Here is a 19,103-nt window from a genome sequence, read left to right as displayed (position 1 = left end):
CACTATTGTTTCTAATACAAGGGACGATAAATAATTCTCAACGCGCTATCACACTGATCAATAGTAAAAAAAAAGGTCTTAATCCTAAGAATATAAATCATCGTTTGAATTGCAGATGACACTTTTTAACAAAATTGGAGCAAGTGGAAAAAAAACAATTATTCAGAGTTGGATGTACAGTATTTTTATTTTGTTTTACCCTATTAATATGTAAATTCAATACACGTATTTTAGCATGGTTGAGAAAAGACATTTTCTCAAAGCTTTGACAAGAATACCAATGTCAAAAGAGCAGCGCGGTTAGCACTGCTGCCTCACGGCCCCGAGGACCCGGGTTCGATCCCGGCCCTGGGTCACTGTCCGTGTAGAATTTGTACATTCTCCCCGTGATTGTGTGGGTCTCACACCCACAACCCAAAGATGTGCAGGGTAGGTGGATTGGCCATGCTAATTGAAAAATTAGAATTGGGTCCTCTAAATTTATATATAAAAATGAATACCAATGTCAATTGTGGCATGATGTAATGACAACAATCTCTCCCTCAATATCAGCAAAATTAAAGACCTGGTCATTGGCTTCAGGAAGCGGTATCATACACACCCGTCGGCATCAATGGTGTCGAGGTGGAGGTGGTTGACAGCTTCAAATTCCTCGGTGTGCACATCACCAACAATCTGTCCTGGTCCACCCACGTCAAGGCTACGACCAAGAAAGCATAACAGCACCTATACTCCCTCAGGAAACTAAGGAAATTCGGCATGTCCACATGGACACGTACCAATTTTTACAGAGGCACCATAGAAAGCATCCTATATGGCTGCATCACAGCCTGGTATGGCCCAAGACAGCAAGAAACAACAGAGTCGTGGATGCAGTCCAGTCCATCATGCGAACCCGCCTCCCATCCGTTGACTCTATCTACACCTCCCGCCGCCTTGAGAAAGCGGGAAGCATAATCAAAGACTCCTCCCACCCGGGTTATTCTCTCCTCCATCTGGCAGGAGACAAAAGTCTGAAGTCTGAGAACACACACTAACAGGTTCAAAAACAGCTTCTTCCCTGCTGTTACCAGCCTCCTGAATGACCCTCTTATGGACTGAACTGATCTCTTCACAAGTCTTCTCTACTGAGTAGTACTACACTCAGTGTGCTTATTTTGATGCCTGTGCCTATGTATTTACATTGTGTATTTATGCATGTCCTATGTTTTTCATGTATTGAATGATCTGTCTGGACTGTATGCAGAACAATACTTTTCGCTGTACCTCAGGACACGTGACAATAAATCAAATCAAATTCAATTTGGGGAAATAACAACTTATACTGTATGAGAAGAGGGTGCTGATTGGTTGGAAAGCAAACTGATTGGTAGAGTAGAGGCATTGTCATGGAGAATGCACCAGCTGGTGACTGACAGTGAACTGCCAAGCATTGTTTAAAATTTAAACTAGGCACCTTGATTCTGATTGGTCAAGGCATTGCCCTTTGGAATGAACCGGTGAATGACTATCATGTATTTTGTTTAGCTGTCACTGGAAGCTACATATATTTATACCCAGGTCTTGATTGTTTTCAGACAGAAAGAACATGTGCACACATTGCACCTGTTTCATTGGGAGGCTTGTGGCAAGGGTACAATTTTTAGAGTTTTGCTGAGACTAACGACAGTGGCACAAATCACCCAGCTGTTTAGTGAAAATCAGAGCTCAATAATAACACATCGCTACTTCCATAAATTGTTTCATTTTTAGCAACCGTATAATGGTGAGCATTGTTAAATTCATCTTTATTTACCTGCACATCTAGGGTCAATACTTCATTCAATAATCCTAGTTCATACACAACAGGATTGGATTTAGTAAAAATCCAAAAGTACTTTGCCAGGAACCTTAAACTTTGATTAAAAAGTAAATGCTGTAAATACTCAGCAGTTCAGCCAACACCCATAGAGAGAGAAAGTGTTAATGTTTCAGATCAATAACCTTTTTTCAGTGTTGCTGGTATTGCTTCACCTTTCAGGTAGTCATGGAATAAAAATGTCATAAACTTACCATTTGGAAGGCGACTTCCACCTGGAGAAAATCCAATTTAAAAAAAGGTTATTTGAGGTTTAGTAAAGCTATCTGAAAATGTCAGGATTTTGTAAAAGGGAAATATGACTACCTTCAAGCTTTTTATGGTTGTGGTGTTTATCCCCTTTTAAGTGGGGGGGGGGGGGGGGGAGAAAGAGAGCTGCCAAGGGGAGGGTCATGTGACCCAGATAACCAATCAGGGACCTGGTTGGGGGATCACCCAAGCAAGTGCGGGTTTCTGCATCAGCTCGATCCTGACAGCTGACTTACGGCCATGAGGCTGCAAGCCTCTGCATTGTAGTTAAGTGTAAAGAAACATTCCTGGTGAAAGGGAAATATTAGTGACACTAATTCAACACCTAAAATTTCTATCAAGCAGATCAATGCCATTGAGCATCAAGTCTTTTTTGAAAGAAATAAAATTACTGCTATTATTTGAGTTGCCAAATTTTTGTTTGATAACTGAACAGGATGCACCAAGTTCTGGAAAAATTACGGAGACTGGCTATGAAAGGGCTGCACGGTGATGTAGTGGTTAGCACAGCTGCTTCATGGCTCCAGGGTTCTGGGTTCAATTCCGGCCTTGGTTGATTGTCTGTGTGAAGTTTGCACTTTCTCCCTGTGTCTGCGTGGGTTTCCTCCGGGTGCTCCAGTTTACTCCCACAGTCCGAAATGTGCAGATTAGGTGGATTTGCCAGGCTAAATTGCCCCAAAAGGGTTACGGGGATGGGGTGGAGGCAAGGGCTTAAGTGGGGTGATCTTTCCAAGGGCCGGTACAGACTCAATGAGTCGAATGGCTTCCTGCGCTGTAAATTCTATGATCCGAGAATGAATGGGTATGAATGATATTTATTTTTCTGCATCATTGGTACATTCCAGCAATGTTAGAAATACAGTGTACACAATGAGTCAACATATCTTGGAATATTATATTTATCCTCTTTAGACCACAATTCAATCCACAAGACCATGTCCATCATTTTCAACAGGAAGAGTTGAATAATTGACAGCATGTTACTTTTCCAAGATTACACCAAAGCGTTGAATTTCAATAGGGGCTCTTCAGTTTGTTCATCGAATACTGACAGAAAAGCAGCGGCAACCATGGGAAAATGGTGTTCATGAGAATGCAACTCCGACATTAACCCGAGGTCCAGACTATTCATGTTGTTGTTAAAATTCGTAGAAGTTTAACACAAACATACCATTCAAACTAACAGTCCAAATTTAACGATAGGAGTCAAGGTCGAGGAAAGGGAATGCTGGAAATAAAAAAGGGAGAATCTTACTAAAAGCAGATGTTTGCCAAACATCAGCAGCATGTTGGTAAATGTGCTTCAGAAAAATAATACCTGGAGTGTAAAATTGCGTGTGCAAAGCAGGTACTGGGACTTAAAGAACCTGGAAACAAAGTCTGAAGAATGACTGAATTGTAATAGCACAGGACCAAACTAACAACTGAAGACCAACAATGTATAACTGACAATGGTAAAAACAGATTTAAAAAATTACTTACAAATGAGACTTTCCAAGTAGGAATATTTACAAACACAAAAGCATCAGAGGTTTGAACCAGACTAACTGGAAACATATGAGGTGAGACACAAAGGCCAAGAATATCAGCAGCTAGGAAGAAAGAAACTTGGTACACCACCATTCTGGCTAACTGAACAGGAACCCAGTTTTTAAAAAAATGAACCAAATCACAGATGATTAATTCATACTTCAGTTCAAGCATATTATTTCTAAATATAGGATTAGTTAAACACAGAAGTATTTGTATATCTAGCTGGATAAAAAAAATAAACCTAAGAATGGCAACAACGCAGAAAAGTACAGAGGGGGGAAGAGGCGACAATGTGCAAATAAGAAAAAGAAAAGCAAAATAAGGTAAATTAAAAGAGGAAATATGAAGATGGGATTACAGGGCAAATAAGAGTCAGTGCCATAAATTGCATAAAATACTTAAGAAAAAGTTATTAAAATTGCTTAGCAATGAAGTTAGAAGAGACTTCAGAAAAGAGTAACTGTCAAAGTTAATTTATAGCAAGTCAGTTAGAAAATATATTGCCAATGAAAAGCTCCAAAGTTCAGAACAGTGCGTTCAGCTATTGGGCAAAGTTCTGCAAGGGCTCAACTCTCTGGGGTAAAATCTTTTCATGGTTACCCAAACTAAATATGCTAAGTAGTCAGCACTGGATTGAGAAGAGATCTACCAGCCTCCCCGAACAGGCCCCGGAATGTGGCGACGAGGGGCTTTTCACAGTAACTTCATTTGAAGCTTACTTGTGACAATAAGCGATTTACATTTCATTTTTCATTTCAAATCAATCATTTTGACTGTACTTGCTTTTATAACATATGTTCTCGGCATGCATTTTTCAAGCTTTAAACTGAAACTTCGAATGCTGGCACAGATATCAAGAGTATGCCACTTATGTTGTGTCTCAGTCTATGCTCCTACAGTAAAAATGTCATTTTAAACCATTTACAGCATCATTTTATTTCCAAATTTTCATAGAAAGACATACCTGCACCAATAGTTTCCTGTAATTCATAGTGTTTAAGCAGCTCTTCATTATCAACAGCCATAGTTGGCTGTTAATTTTAAGCACAATCAGCACCTGAAAGATTTGAAAACACATTAGTCATTCCATGCTGCAGAAATTCCACAATTTTGCTCGAATCAGATGTAAAGGTGTTACAGTTAAATAAAGGTAACTACAGGGGCATGAGGGAGGAACTGACGAAAATTAACTGGGAGCAGAGCCTAGTGGGAAAGACAGTAGAACAGCAATGGCAGGAGTTTCTGGGAGTAATTGAGGACACAGTACAGAGGTTCATCCCAAAGAAAAGAAAGGTTATCAGAGGGGGGATTAGGCAGCCATGGCTGACAAAGGAAGTTAGGGAATGCATCAAAGCACAAGAGAAAGCCTATAATGTGGCAAAGAGTAGTGGGAAGTCAGAAGATTGGGAAGGCTACAAAACCAATCAGAGGATAACAAAGAGAGAAATAAGGAAAGAGAGGATCAAATTTGAAGTTAGGCTAGCCAGTAACATTAGGAATGATAGTAAAAGTTTCTTTAAATACATTAAAAACAAACAGGAGGCAAAAGTTGACATTGGGCCGCTCCAAAATGACGCTGGTAATTTTGTGATGGGAGACAAGGAAATAGCTGAGGAACTGAATAAGTACTTTGCGTCAGTCTTCACAGTAGAAGACATGAGTAATATCCCAACAATTCCGGAGAGTCAGGGGGCAGAGTTGAATATGGTAGCCATCACAAAGGAGAAAGTGCTAGAGAAACTAAGAGGTCTAAAAATTGATAAATCCCCGGGCCCAGATGGGCTACACCCTAGAGTTCTAAAGGAGATAGCTGAAGAAATAGTGGAGACGTTAGTTATGATCTTTCAAAAGTCACTGGAGTCAGGGAAAGTCCCAGAGGATTGGAAAATCGCTGTTGTAACCCCCCTGTTCAAGAAGGGAACAAGGAAAAAGATGGAAAATTATAGGCCAATTAGCCTAACCTCGGTTGTTGGCAAGATTCTAGAATCCATTGTTAAGGATGAGATTTCTAAATTCTTGGAAGTGCAGGGTCAGATTAGGACAAGTCAGCATGGATTTAGTAAGGGGAGGTCGTGCCTGACAAACCTGTTAGAGTTCTTTGAAGAGATAACAAATAGGTTAGACCAAAGAGAGCCAATGGATGTTATCTATCTTGACTTCCAAAAGGCCTTTGATAAGGTGCCTCACGGGAGACTGCTGAGTAAAATAAGGGCCCATGGTATTCGAGGCAAGGTACTAACATGGATTGACGATTGGCTGTCAGGCAGAAGGCAGAGAGTTGGGATAAAAGATTCTTTTTCGGAATGGCAACCGGTGACGAGTGGTGTCCCGCAGGGTTCAGTGTTGGGGCCACAGCTGTTCTCTTTATATATTAACAATCTAGATGACGGGACTGGGGGCATTCTGGCTAAGTTTGCCGATGATACAAAGATAGGTGAAGGTGCAGGTAGTATGGAGGAGGTGGGGAGGCTGCAGAAAGATTTAGACAGTTTAGGAGAGTGGTCCAAGAAATGGCTGATGAAATTCAACGTGGGCAAGTGCGAGGTCTTGCACTTTGGAAAAAAGAATAGAGGCATGGACTATTTTCTAAACGGTGACAAAATTCATAATGCTGAAGTGCAAAGGGACTTGGGAGTCCTAGTCCAGGATTCTCTAAAGGTAAACTTGCAGGTTGAGTCCGTAATTAAGAAAGCAAATGCAATGTTGTCATTCATCTCAAGAGGCTTGGAATATAAAAGCAGGGGTGTACTTCTGAAGCTTTATAAAGCATTAGTTAGGCCCCATTTAGAATACTGTGCGCAATTTTGGGCCCCACACCTCAGGAAGGACAAACTGGCACTGGAGCGGGTCCAGCGGAGATTCACACGGATGATCCCAGGAATGGTAGGCCTAACATACGATGAACGTCTGAGGATCCTGGGATTATATTCATTGGAGTTTAGGAGGTTGAGGGGAGATCTAATAGAAACTTACAAGATAATGAATGGCTTAGTTAGGGTGGATGTAGGGAAGTTGTTTCCATTAGCAGGGGAGACTAGGACCCGGGGGCACAGCCTTAGAATAAAAGGGAGTCACTTTAGAACAGAGATAAGGAGAAATTTCTTCAGCCAGAGAGTGGTGGGTCTGTGGAATTCATTGCCACAGCGGGCGGTGGAGGCCGGGACGTTGAGTGTCTTGGACAGAAGTTGATAAATTCTTGATTTCTCAAGGAATTAAGGGCTATGGAGAGAGAGCGGGTAAATGGAGTTGAAATCAGCCATGATTGAATGATGGAGTGGACTCGATGGGCCGAATGGCCTTACTTCCACTCCTATGTCTTATGGTTCGTCGGTGTAGCAGAGTACCCAACGCATCATAGTATCAGGAGTAACTGTGGTACCTACCTACGAATCCTCCGGAATCTGCCACCCTGCGCCATGGACACCGTCGGCACACCGCAGCCGCTACAAGTCACTGGAAACCTCAGCGTTAATTGGAAGCTGTTCAAACAGCGCTTCCAGCTCTTCCTGGAAGCCAACGAAAAGGAGCGCGCTTCGGACACCAGAAAGATCGCTATCCTCCTCTCCACGGCAGGTCAACACGCCATCCATGTCTACAACTCCCTGGTGTTCACGGAAGGTGAGGACAAGACCAAGTACAAGACGGTCCTTCTCAAACTCGACCAACACTTCAACGTCGAGGTCAACGAGTTGAGAGAGGTATCTCTTCCAGCAACGCCTGCAGGGCAAGGTTGAGCCCTTTCAATCCTTCCTTGCGCATCTCCGTATCCTCGCGCAATCCTGCGGTTACGACACCACCTCCGATTCCATGATTCGGGACCAGATCGTTTTTGGGGTCACCTCAGGCACCCTACGCCAGCAGCTCTTAAAAATTAAAGGCCTCACCCTAGCCTCCGCAATCGAAGCCTGTGTCCTGCATGAAAACGCGACTAGCCACTACTCCCAATTTCAGGCGGCCGAATCGGCGCGGGAGGGGTCCTACCCGGCCGGATCGGCAGGCGTCCTACGAGGCCGAACGGGTCCAGGCGATCGAGTTCCTCCCGACCCGCGGCCCGGATGAGGGCGACCATTTCGAGCGCTTTTCGAGGCCTCCCGCGTTTGTGTCCGCCAAAAACGGCGTCGACACAGAGGGACGTGATGCGCAGGTGCACTCGACGCAAGACCGAACTGCGGATGCGCGGCGGTGCAACGAACGCCATGACGTCACGACGTGCGGCAACTGCGGAGCCGCACATTTAAAGCGGCAATGTCCCGCAAGAAACCGACAATGCCTCCGCTGTGGCAAGATGGGCCACTACGCTGCCGGCTGTCGAGCAGCTAAACCTGCCAATGTCGATTGGTTGAACCAGGTTGGTAAAGGCAGCCTTGAGGAGGAGTTTATAGAATGTGTCCGGGATAATTTCCTGGAACAGTATGTAATGGAACCTACAAAGGAACAAGCGGTCCTAGATCTGGTCCTGTGTAATGAGGCAGGATTGATTAATGATCTCCTAGTTCGGGATCCTCTTGGAAGGAGCGACCACAATATGGTGGAATTTAAAATACAGTTGGAGGATGACAAGGTAAAATAAAACACTAGTGTTTTGTGCTTAAACAAAGGCAATTACAATGGGATGAGAGACAAACTAGCTAAGGTAGATTGGGAGCAAAGACTTCATGGTGAAGCAGTTGAGGAACAGTGGAGAACCTTCCGAGCGATCTTTCACAGTGTTCAGAATAGGTTCATACCGACAAAAAAGACGGTAGAAAGGGGAAAAATCGACCGTGGATATCTAAGGAGGTGAGGGAGAGTATCAAATTGAAGGAAAAAACATACAAAGTGGCAAAAATTAGTGGGAGACTAGAGGACTGGGAAGTCTTTAGGGGACAACAGAAAGCTACTAAAAAAGCTATAAAGAGTAAGGTAGACTATGAAAGTAAACTGGCTCAGAACATAAAAGCAGATAGTAAAAGCTTCTACAAATATATAAGACAAAAAAAGAGTTGCTAAGGTAAATATTGGTCCTTTGGAAGATGAGAAGGGAGATTTAATAATAGGAAACGGGGAAATGCCTGAGGAGCTGAACAGGTTTTTTGGGTCAGTCTTCACAGTGGAAGACACAAATAACATGCCAGTGACTGATGGAAATAAAGATATGATAGGTGAGGACCTTGAGATGATTGTAATCACTAAGGAGGCAGTATTGGGCAAGCTGATGGGGCTAAAGGTAGACAAGTCTCCTGGCCCTGATGGGATGCATTCCAGAGTGTTAAAAGAGATGGCTAGGGAAATTGTAAACGCACTAGTGATAATTTATCAAAATTCACTAGACTCTGGGGTGGTCCCAGAGGATTGGAAAGTAGCAAACGTGACACCACTGTTTAAAAAAGGAGGTCGGCAGAAAGCGGGTAATCATAGGCCGGTAAGCTTAACTTCGGTTGTAGGGAAAATGCTGGAATCTATCATTAAGGAGGAAATAGCGGGGCACCTGGAGGGAAATTGTCCCATTGGGCAGACGCAGCATGGGTTCACAAAGGGTAGGTCGTGTCTGACTAATTTGGTAGAATTTTTTGAGGCCGTTACCAGTGCAGTAGATAACGGGGAGCCAATGGATGTGGTATATCTGGATTTCCAGAAAGCTTTTGACAAGGTGCCACACAAAAGCTTGCTGCATAAACTAAAGATGCATGGCATTGAGGGTAAAGTGGTAGAATGGGTAGAGGATTGGTTAACTAACAGAAAGCAGGGAGTGGGGATAAATGAGTGTTTCTCTGGTTGCCAACCTGTAACAAGTGGGGTCCCTCAAGGATCAGTGTTGGGCCCGCAGTTGTTCACAATTTACATAGATGATTTGGAGTTGGGGACCAAGTGGAATGTGTCAAAGTTTGCAGACGACACTAAGATGAGTGGTAAAGCAAAAAGTGCAGAGGATACCGGAAGTCTGCAGAAGGATTTGGATAGGTTAGGTGAATGGGCTAGGGTCTGGCAGATGGAATTCAATGTTGCCAAGTGTGAGGCTATCCATTTTGGGAGGAATAACAGCAGAATGGATTATTTAAACGGTAAGATGTTAAAACATGCTGCTGTGCAGAGGGACCTGTGTATGCTGGTGCACGAGTCGCAAAAAGTTGGTGTGCAGGTGCAACAGGTGATTAAGAAGGCTAATCGAGTTTTGTCTTTCATTGCTAGAGGGATGGAGTTCAAGACTAGGGAAGTTATGCTGCAATTGTATAAGGTGTTGGTGAGGCCACATCTGGAGTATTGTGTTCAGTTTTGGTCTCCTTACCTGAGAAAGGACATATTGGCACTGGAGGGAGTGCAGAGGAGATTCACTAGGTTGATCCCAGAGTTGAGGGGATTAGATTATGACGAGAAGTTGAGTAGACTGGGACTGTACTCATTGGAGTTTAGAAGGATGCGGGGGGGATCTTATTGAAACAAATAAAATTATGAAGGGAATAGATAGGATAGGTGCGGGCAGGTTGTTTCCACTGGTCGGGGAAAGCAGAACTAGGGGGCATAGCCTCAAAATAAGGGGAAGTAGATTTAGGAGGAACTTCTTCACCCAAAGGGTTGTGAATCTCTGGAATTCCTTGCCCAGTGAAGCAGTTGAGGCTCCTTCTTTAAACGTTTTTAAGAAAAATATAGATACCTTGCTAAAGAATAAAGGGATTCGGGGATATGGTGTACGGGCCGGAGAGTGGAGCTGAGTCCACAAAGATCAGCCATGATCTCATTAAATGGCAGAGCAGGCTCGAGGGGCCAGATGGCCTACTCCTGTTCCTAGTTCTTATGTTCCCCAATTCCGACAAACTCGCAGGGACGTGCGGACCATTCAGCCTCCTTACTACGAGTCGTGCCCAGACGATATCCAAACCAGTGACACAGACGACCGGGACGCCTTCCGTGTTGCGGTCATTGATGGGAACCGGATGTCTCCAGCCAGGACCCACCAGCCGTTGCAAGTGAACACTGTCAATCCGGGTGATGAATGGTGTACCATCCTAACGGTCAACCGATCACCGATAACATTCCGTCTGGACACTGGTGCCTCCGCCAACCTCATAGCATGGTCAGCCTTCTACGCCATGAAGGTCAGACCACCAATTCGGCCATCCCGTTGCAAGATGGTCGACTACAATGGGAAGGTTATCCCGGCTATGGGATCCTGCCAGCTCCAGGTGCCACACAACACACACACGGCCACACTCTCATTCGAAATAGTAGGATCATCAAAGGACTCCCTGCTAGGCGCACAGGCATGCAAGATTCTCCACCTCGTGCAAAGAGTCCAAGCTCTGTCTCCAGAAGGCACATCGGACTTCCCAGATGCAGAATTTAGGGCCCAGCTCCAATCGCTCCTCGCCCACAACCAGGAGGCATTCGAGGACATGGGAACACTGCCCTACACCTACAGAATTCGGCTCAAACTGGACGCCACCCCGGTCATTCATGCACCTCGCAGGGTCCCAGCGCCGCTCAAAGACCGCCTCCAGCAGCAGCTGCAGGATCACCAGGACCATGGGGTGCTATCCTGGGTCACGGAGCCCACGCCATGGGTCAGCTCCATGGTGTGTGTTAAGAAGCCCTCCGGCGAGCTCCGGATCTGCATTGATCCAAAAGACCTCAACAACAACATAATGAGGGAAGACTACGCAGTACCCAACCGGAAAGAGATCACGGGTAAAATGGCCAGGGCTAAAATCTTCACGAAACTGGATGCCTCGAAGGGTTTTTGGCAGATCCAACTGGATCAGTCCAGCTGAAAGCTGTGCACCTTCAACACCCGTTTTGGCAGGTTCTGCTGCAACAGAATGCCATTTGGCATCATCTCGGCATCAGAGGTCTTTCACAGGATCATGGATCTGATGATGGAGGGCATCGAAGGGGTGCGCGTCTACGTGGACGACGTCATCATCTGGTCCACCACACCACAGGAGCACATCAATCGTCTCCAGCGCGTCTTTGCGCGCATACGGGAAAACGGCCTGCGCCTCAACCGAGCCAAGTGTTCTTTCGGCCAAACCGAGCTGAAGAAGTTCCTGGGGGACCACATTTTCCGGTCAGGGGTCCGTCCGGATGCAGACAAGGTGAGCGCCATTACAGCCATGCCGTAGCCGGCAGACAGGAAAGCAGTGCTACGCTTCCTAGGCATGGTCAACTTCCTGGGGAAGTTCATTCCCAACCTTGCCTCCAACACGAGGGCTCTGCGCCACCTCGTCAAGAAGTCCACGGAGTTCCAGTGGCTGCCCACACACCAGAAGGAATGGGAGAAGCTCGAAATTAAGCTCACCACAGCCCCGGTATTGCCGTTTTTCGACACATCTCGGGACACTAAAATTTCGACTGATGCCAACCAGTCCGGCATTGGGGCGGTACTCCTACAGCGGGATGACACTGTGTCATGTGCCCCGGTTGCCTATGCTTTGCCGGCCATGACCCCCACAGAACAGCGCTACGCGCAGATCGAAAAGGAGTGCCTGGGTTTGCTGACCGGAATAGACAAGTTCCATGACTACGTGTATGGTCTCCCCCAATTTACCGTTAAGACTGACCATCGCCCCCTGGTCAGCATCATAAATAAGGACCTGAACGAGATGACCCCTCGCCTCCAGCGCATCCTACTTAAACTCAGGAGGTATGACTTCCAACTGGTCTACACCGCGGATGCCCTATCTAGAGCAGTGAGCACACCGCCCGATTCGGAGGGGTTCGTCTGTTAGGTCGAAGCGCAGGTGGCCTTCACATCGGCAAATCTGCCAGCTGACGACTCCAGTCTGGCCCATATTCACCGGGAGACTGCGGCCGACCCCCTTCTACAACGGGTGATGCGCCACATGACGGGAGGGTGGCTCAAAGGACAGTGCCCGCAGTTCTACAATGTCCGAGACGACTTGGCCGTCATTGATGGTGTCCTTCTAAAGCTGGACCGGATTGTGATTCTGCACAGCATGCACAAGCTGGTCCTCGACCAACGACACGAAGGCCATCTGGGGGTCGAGAAGTGCAGACGGAGGGTCCGAGAGGCGGTATACTGGCCGGGCATCAGTGATGACATTGCCAACATGGTGCTCAACTGCCGCACCTGCCAAAGGTTTCAACCGGCGCAGCCTCCTGAGATGCTTCAGCCCCATGAGCTGGTGACGTCCCCCTGGGCGAAGGTGGGTGTGGACCTTTTTCATGTGCTTGGCAGGGACTATGTAATCATCATTGATTACTTTTCAAACTATCCAGAGGTCATACGCCTGCACGATTTGACATAGTCCGCTGTCATAAGGGCAAAGACACCTTCGCTCGCCACGGCATTCCGATCACTGGCATGTCAGACAATGGGCCCTGTTTTGCCAGCCAGGAATGGTCGTCCTTTGCTGCTCCGTATGGCTTCACACACGTGACGTCCAGCCCTCTGCATCTCCAGTCCAATGGAAAGGCGGGGAAGGGCGTTCACATCGTCAAGCGGCTCCTCTGCAAGGCTGCTGCTGCCGGATCGGATTTCTGCCTAGCCCTGCTGGCCTATCGCTCGGCCCCACTAGCCTCTCACCAGCCCAGCTGTTGATGGGTCGCACCCTCAGGACCACTGTGCCATCCATTCTGGTACCCACAACCAACCATGCTCCGGTACTACACAGAATGCAACAGCAGCGCGTTCGCCAGAAGAGGGCATATGACACACGGGCAACTGATCTTCCCGCCCTGGCGCCTGGAGACGACGTCCGCATCCACCTACCAGAAGATGGCTGGTCAGCACCTGCCGAAGTTCTCCGACGCGTGGCTCCCCGCTAGTTCCTGGTTCGCATGCCTGATGGATCCATTCGTAGGCGCAATCGCCGGGCTCTTCGCCTACTTCCACGCTCACTACGGGAACTAACACCGACACCGTGCCCTCCCGTTGTTCCTGATATCTCCAGCAGGAGATAGCTCAGAGAAGCAGTATGCAACAAGAGTAACGAGATCAATACTATATACAAACCAGGGAAACGATCAAATAAAGCAACGAAATAATTCAGAGAGCCCATAAATTCGAAAAGTTCATAAATTTAGTCTCGGAGGCGGGCGGCGAATTCTGGTTGACCATAAGGGTGGCACACCACTCATCGTCCGGATCGATACTGTATACCGATAGAGGCTGGATTCTTGGCTTCGGGGACACCCTGTTTTTTGTAATGATACCGATTAGAAAAGGCGCCTTCGGGTCCTCGGTGTCAATATCGGGTAGCAGGTCCGAATCGGGCTCGGTGACCGTGGGTTGAATGGCCCGGACATTCCTGCGGGGCTGGCTGGAGCGGCGAGAGTTGGCAGGCTGAGCTGATCTGCATAAAGCAGCATAGTGACCAAGTTTGCCACATCGCAGGCATTGTTGGGATTTGGCAGGACATTGCCGCTTTAAGTGGGCGTTGACATTGTAGCGCCAGTACGTTCGCTGCGCCACCACGCACGCGCGGTGCGGTTGTACATGGTGCGTGCCTGCATGGTGAAGATCTGTGCTGTAAGCTCTGTCCTTCTGAGAGGCTGCATCCCGAACGAGCGGGAACTCTGATGCCCTCTGTCTATATAGCGAGTGTGCTCTAACTGGTGATTGGCTGCGGTGTTGTGTGTGTTGATCGGTCTTGCTGTGTGTCCATCAGTTTGTGTGTGTCTGCACCATGATATACTGGTGTATATTATGACAGTCAAGACGGCAGACAAAGCAACCAGGTTCAGCAATGTTAAATAGAGAATACAGGGAGGGGTTTATTCCAGGGCCAGAAAAATGTTGAGTATCGCAATCCAATGCAGAAGGATAATGCAAACAGTCCAGTATTCTAGTTATCTCAAACATGAATAGAATAGTTAATGTGTGATGCATGATCAATGACCACTAAAGCGAGGTTAATAAGCTAGATGTTTCCCCCAACAACTCAGGTACAGAATGAAGGCTGCTGGGGCGGCACGGGCTCTTATATCCCGCCTGCAAGGCGGGGTGTAAGAGCCCGTTAAAGTCTTCAGTTGGACATGAATAGAACTTTGCTACTAATCACATTGTGGTAGTCTGTGTAGAGGTATTACAGTACCTGGTAATGCTGGAACACCATTGGTAGATATTGTGTGTTTCCTATTGGTCAAGCTGTATGGTAGCTCCACCCTGCAAGGCAGGGTATAAGAGCTCGTGCCGCCCCAGCAGCCTTCATTCTGGACCGGAGTTGCTGGGGGAAACATCTAGCTTATTAAAGCCTTCAGTTGGACTACAACCTTGCTTTAGTGGTCATTGATCGTGCATCACACATTAACTATTCTACTCATTTATCACTGTGGAATAAAGCCACCTAAACCAGTGCCTACATTTTCTATGAACTTCACAAATCAGTTTCCACCCTTCCATGACATCCTTTATTAAAATCACATCACTTCCTCTCTAAACATGACCAGATTGCACGAGCCCATTGAAATTCTTTTTATTAATTTAAAAATATGTATTTTTATTCTCCCCCTTTTTCACATTTTCTCCCGCATTTACACCCATCAACAATAAACAATAATCAGCAAGATATGTCAATCCCCATAACAATAACAACGATCCCATCCGCCCACCAACCCCCAAACATCAGCCCGCATGTTTACATAAACAAATAACAAAAAGGAATCAGGGATTACCCATAGTCACCCTTAATCTACACAGACCCCTCCCCCCCACCTAATGTTTGATGTTATCTAGTTCTTGAAAGTGCATAATAAATAGTGCCCATGACTTGTCGAACCCCTCCGAGCTTCCCCTCAGTTCAAACTTAACCTTCTCAAAGGTCAAGTATTCCAACAGGTCCCCCCGCCACGCCAGGGCACAGGGTGGAGAGGCTGCTCCCCATCCCAGCAGGATCCGCCTTCGGGCGATCAACGAGGCGAAGGCTATATCTGCCTCCGCACCCGTTTCCAACCCTGGCTGGTCCGACACCCCGAATATGGCCTCCTGGGGACCCAGGTCCAGTTTCACACGCACCACCTTGGAAATTACCCTAAACACCTCCTTCCAGTACTCCCCTAGCTTTGGACAGGACCAAAACATATGAACGTGATTAGCGGGCCCCCCCCGCAATGCTCACACACATCCTCTACTCCTTCAAAAAAATCGACTCATCCTCGCCCTCGTGAGGTGCGCTCTATATACCACCTTCAGCTGTATCAGCCCCAACCTCGCACAAGAGGTGGAGGCATTCACTCTCCGGAGCTCCTCACACCAGACCCCCCTCCTCTATAATCTCTCCCAGCTCTTCCTCCCACTTTGCTTTGATCCCTTCCAGTGGTGCCTTATCCTCTTCCAAAATAGCTCCGTACACCGCTGACACTGCCCCCTTCTCCAGTCTCCTTGTCGTCAACACCTCCTCCAGCAATGTGGAGGCCAGTTCCTCTGGGAAGCTCTGTATCTCCTTCCTGGCAAAATCCCGAACCTGCATGTACCTAAACACTTCTCCCTGCTCTAGCCCATAGTTCACTTCCAGCTCCCTGTGGTAGTATGTATTGGGGGTCATGTGGGACTGGAAGCCCTAATGTCATTGGCTGACAGATCCCGGGTCCTGGTTGGCTGTTGACCTCAAGCTCCGCCCTGAAGGCGAAGTATAAGAAGCCGGAGTCTTCCTCCGCAGGCCAGTTTACTATCGAGCTGCGGGGGAACAGACACGCTTAATAAAGCCTCATCGACTTCACTCTATTCGTCTCATGGAGTCTTTGTGCGCTACACTCCCTCAATCCTGCAAACCGACCCCGAAGAAACAATCTTTTAGCCTCTTAATCCCCTTCTCTTCCCATTTCCGAAAACTTCCATCCCACCTCCCTGGCTCAAATCTGTGGTTTCCCCGAATCGGCATTTCCCTTGACCCTGCTCCCAACCCAAAGTGTTGGCGAAACTGCCTCCAGATTTTCAATGAAGCTATTATTACCGGACTCCCTGAATATTTCCCCGGAGCTATCGGGAGCGCCGCTGTTGCTCGTGCCTTCAGCCCCGACCCCCTGCACAAACTCTCCCCCATTCTGACCCACTGAGAATCAACCCTTTGACCCAGCTCCGCACCTTCTCCACATTCGCCGCCCAGTAGTAGTACAACAGGTTTGGGAGACCCAAACCCCCTGCCTGCCTTCGCCTCTGTAGCAGCACCTTTCTCACTCTGTCCACCTTCCCTCCCCATATGAATGAGGTAATCCTTCCCTTAATCTCCCTGAAAAAAGACTGGCAGGAAAATCGGTAGGCATTGAAAAATCAGGAATCGCGGCAACACATTAATTTTAACCGCCTGTACCCGACCTGCCAGTGACAGAGGAAGGCCGTCCCACCTTGCCAGATCGGCTTTCACTCTCCCCACCAAACTAGTGAAGCCTCCCCCACTCCTGGGCAACCTGCATCCCCAGATACCTAAAATGTGTCCCTGCTCTACGGAATGGCAGCTTCCCCCACCCCTGGCCGAGACACCACAAAATACTCACTCTTGTCCAGGTTCAGCTTGTACCCCGAAAAGATCCAAATACCCGCAGTACCACCAATATTCCTATCAACGCACTCAGTTCCGACACATACAGCAGCAAGTCGTCGGCATATAAGGACACCCTATGCTCTATTCCCCCCCCCCGCACTATTCCTTTCCATGCTCCCGAACTTCTCAATGCGATGGCCAACGGCTCAATCGTAAGTGCAAACAGCAGGGGGGACATAGGACATCCCTGTCTTGTCCCACAGTGGAGAGAAAAGTATCTCGACCTGATAGTATTTGTGCAGACACTCGCCTTCGGCTCCTTATATAATAGCTTTACCCAGTTCACAAACCTTGGTCCAATCCCAAACCGCTCTAGCACTGCCATCAGGTACCCCCATTCTACCCGATCAAACGCCTTCACGGCGTCTAATGCCACAACTACCTCGGTTTCCTTCCCTTCCGCCGGTGCCATAACGACGTTCAAAACCCTCCTAATGTTCGAGAACAGCTGCCTCCCTTTCACGAACCCCGTCTGATCCTCCCCTATCACCTTCGGAAGGCACTCCTCCAGCCTGCCCGCCAGTACCTTCGCCAACACTTTTGCGTCCACATTCAGAAGTGATATGGGCCGATACGACCCACACTCCGTCGGATCCTTATCTTTTTTCAGCAACAGTGAAATCAATGCCTGCCCCAAGGTTTGCGGCAACACCCCCTTCCCTATCGCCTCCTCAAACATCCCCACCATCAGGGGTGCCAACCTATCCTTAAATTTTTTGTAATATTCCACGGGAAACCCATCCGGCCCTGCCACCTTCCCCGACTGCATCCTCCCAATCCCATCCTTTATCTCCTGCTCCACTACTGCTCCTTCTAATGTAGCCCTGTCCCCCTCCCCTAGCCGCGGGTACTCCAACCAGTCTAGAAATTCCTGCATCTCACGGTCTCCCCCGGGTGGCTCTGACTTGTACAACCTCTCATAAAATTCCTCAAAAACCTTGTTAATCAGCACTGGAGCCACCACCAACTTCTCTTCACCTGAAGACCGTCCCTTGCCGCTGCCTCCCTCCGGAGCTGACCTGCTAACAACACCCCCCCCCCCCCCCCCCCACCATCTCCATGTTCACAAACTGCACCCCTTGCTCGTCTCAGTTGGCGCACCGCCTTCCTGGTGGACAGTCGGCCGAAGCTCGCCTGTAGTTCCTTCCTCTTTTCCACCTTCGCCAGGTCCCCATCCTCTGCATACCTCCCATCTACCTCCAACATCTCATCTATTACCCTCTGCCGCTCCAACCTCTCCTCTTGTCCACCCTGGCCTTAAACAAAATTACCTCACCCCTCACCACCACCTTTAGAGCCTCCCAGACGACTGCCTTCGACACCTCACCCGTACAATTGAAACCTACATATTCCATAATTACCTTTTCAATTTTCTCACAGAACACTTGGTTCCCCAAAACCCCCACATCCAGTTTCCACCCCGGCCTCTGCGCTGCCCCTTTCTCCAGCACCATATCCACCCAATGTGGTGCGTGATCTGACACTGCAATTGCAGGGTATTCAGACCCCAGCCAGCAAAGCCTTCCCAACCACAAAAAAGTCGATCTGCAAGTATAACTTATGGACCGCTGAGTAAAACGAGTAGTCCCGTTCCCTTGGGTGCAGGAACCTCCAAGGGTCCACCCCTCCCATTTCCACCATTAGCCCAGCCAGCACCTTCGCCCTCGCCCCCCCCCCCCTGATGGGACCAGTGAGCGCAGCCATGATCTGTCCAACCTTGGCTCCTGCACCAAGTTCCAGTCCCCCCCCCCCCCCCACAATCAGCTCATGCGTGTCCAAGTCGGGAATGGCCCCAAACACCTTCCTCGCAAATCCCACATCGTCCCAATTGGGACCGTATACATTTAACAGTGCCACTAATCTCCCCTCCAGCACCCCTGCCACAATCACATATCTACCCCCCTGATCTGCCACCACCTTCTCCATCTGGAAGCGTACCCTTTTGCTGACCAACACCGCTACCCCTCGAGCCCTTCCATCAAATCCGG

General features: G+C 48.0%; 1 protein-coding gene across 5 annotated transcripts in view; it reads right to left on the bottom strand.

Moving 5' to 3' along the window:
- Positions 1-19,103, bottom strand: part of melk (maternal embryonic leucine zipper kinase) — a 145,610-nt gene that overhangs the window by 118,065 nt on the left and 8,442 nt on the right. For 3 of the 5 annotated variants that reach the window (XM_072516980.1, XM_072516981.1, XM_072516982.1), the window contains exon 2: positions 4,605-4,697. In XM_072516980.1, coding sequence (XP_072373081.1) covers positions 4,605-4,665 — 61 coding nt within the window. In that variant the 5' untranslated portion in view covers positions 4,666-4,697. Of the gene's footprint in view, positions 1-2,052; positions 2,074-4,604; positions 4,698-19,103 lie in introns of all 5 variants that reach the window. The other 2 variants (XM_072516978.1, XM_072516979.1) reach the window with 1 other exon arrangement.

Source organism: Scyliorhinus torazame, chromosome 9 (genome assembly GCF_047496885.1).
Source record: "Scyliorhinus torazame isolate Kashiwa2021f chromosome 9, sScyTor2.1, whole genome shotgun sequence".
Lineage (NCBI taxonomy): Eukaryota > Metazoa > Chordata > Chondrichthyes > Carcharhiniformes > Scyliorhinidae > Scyliorhinus > Scyliorhinus torazame.
The sequence above is the reverse complement of the archived record's forward strand: the minus strand, read 5'-3'. Positions and strand labels throughout refer to the sequence as shown.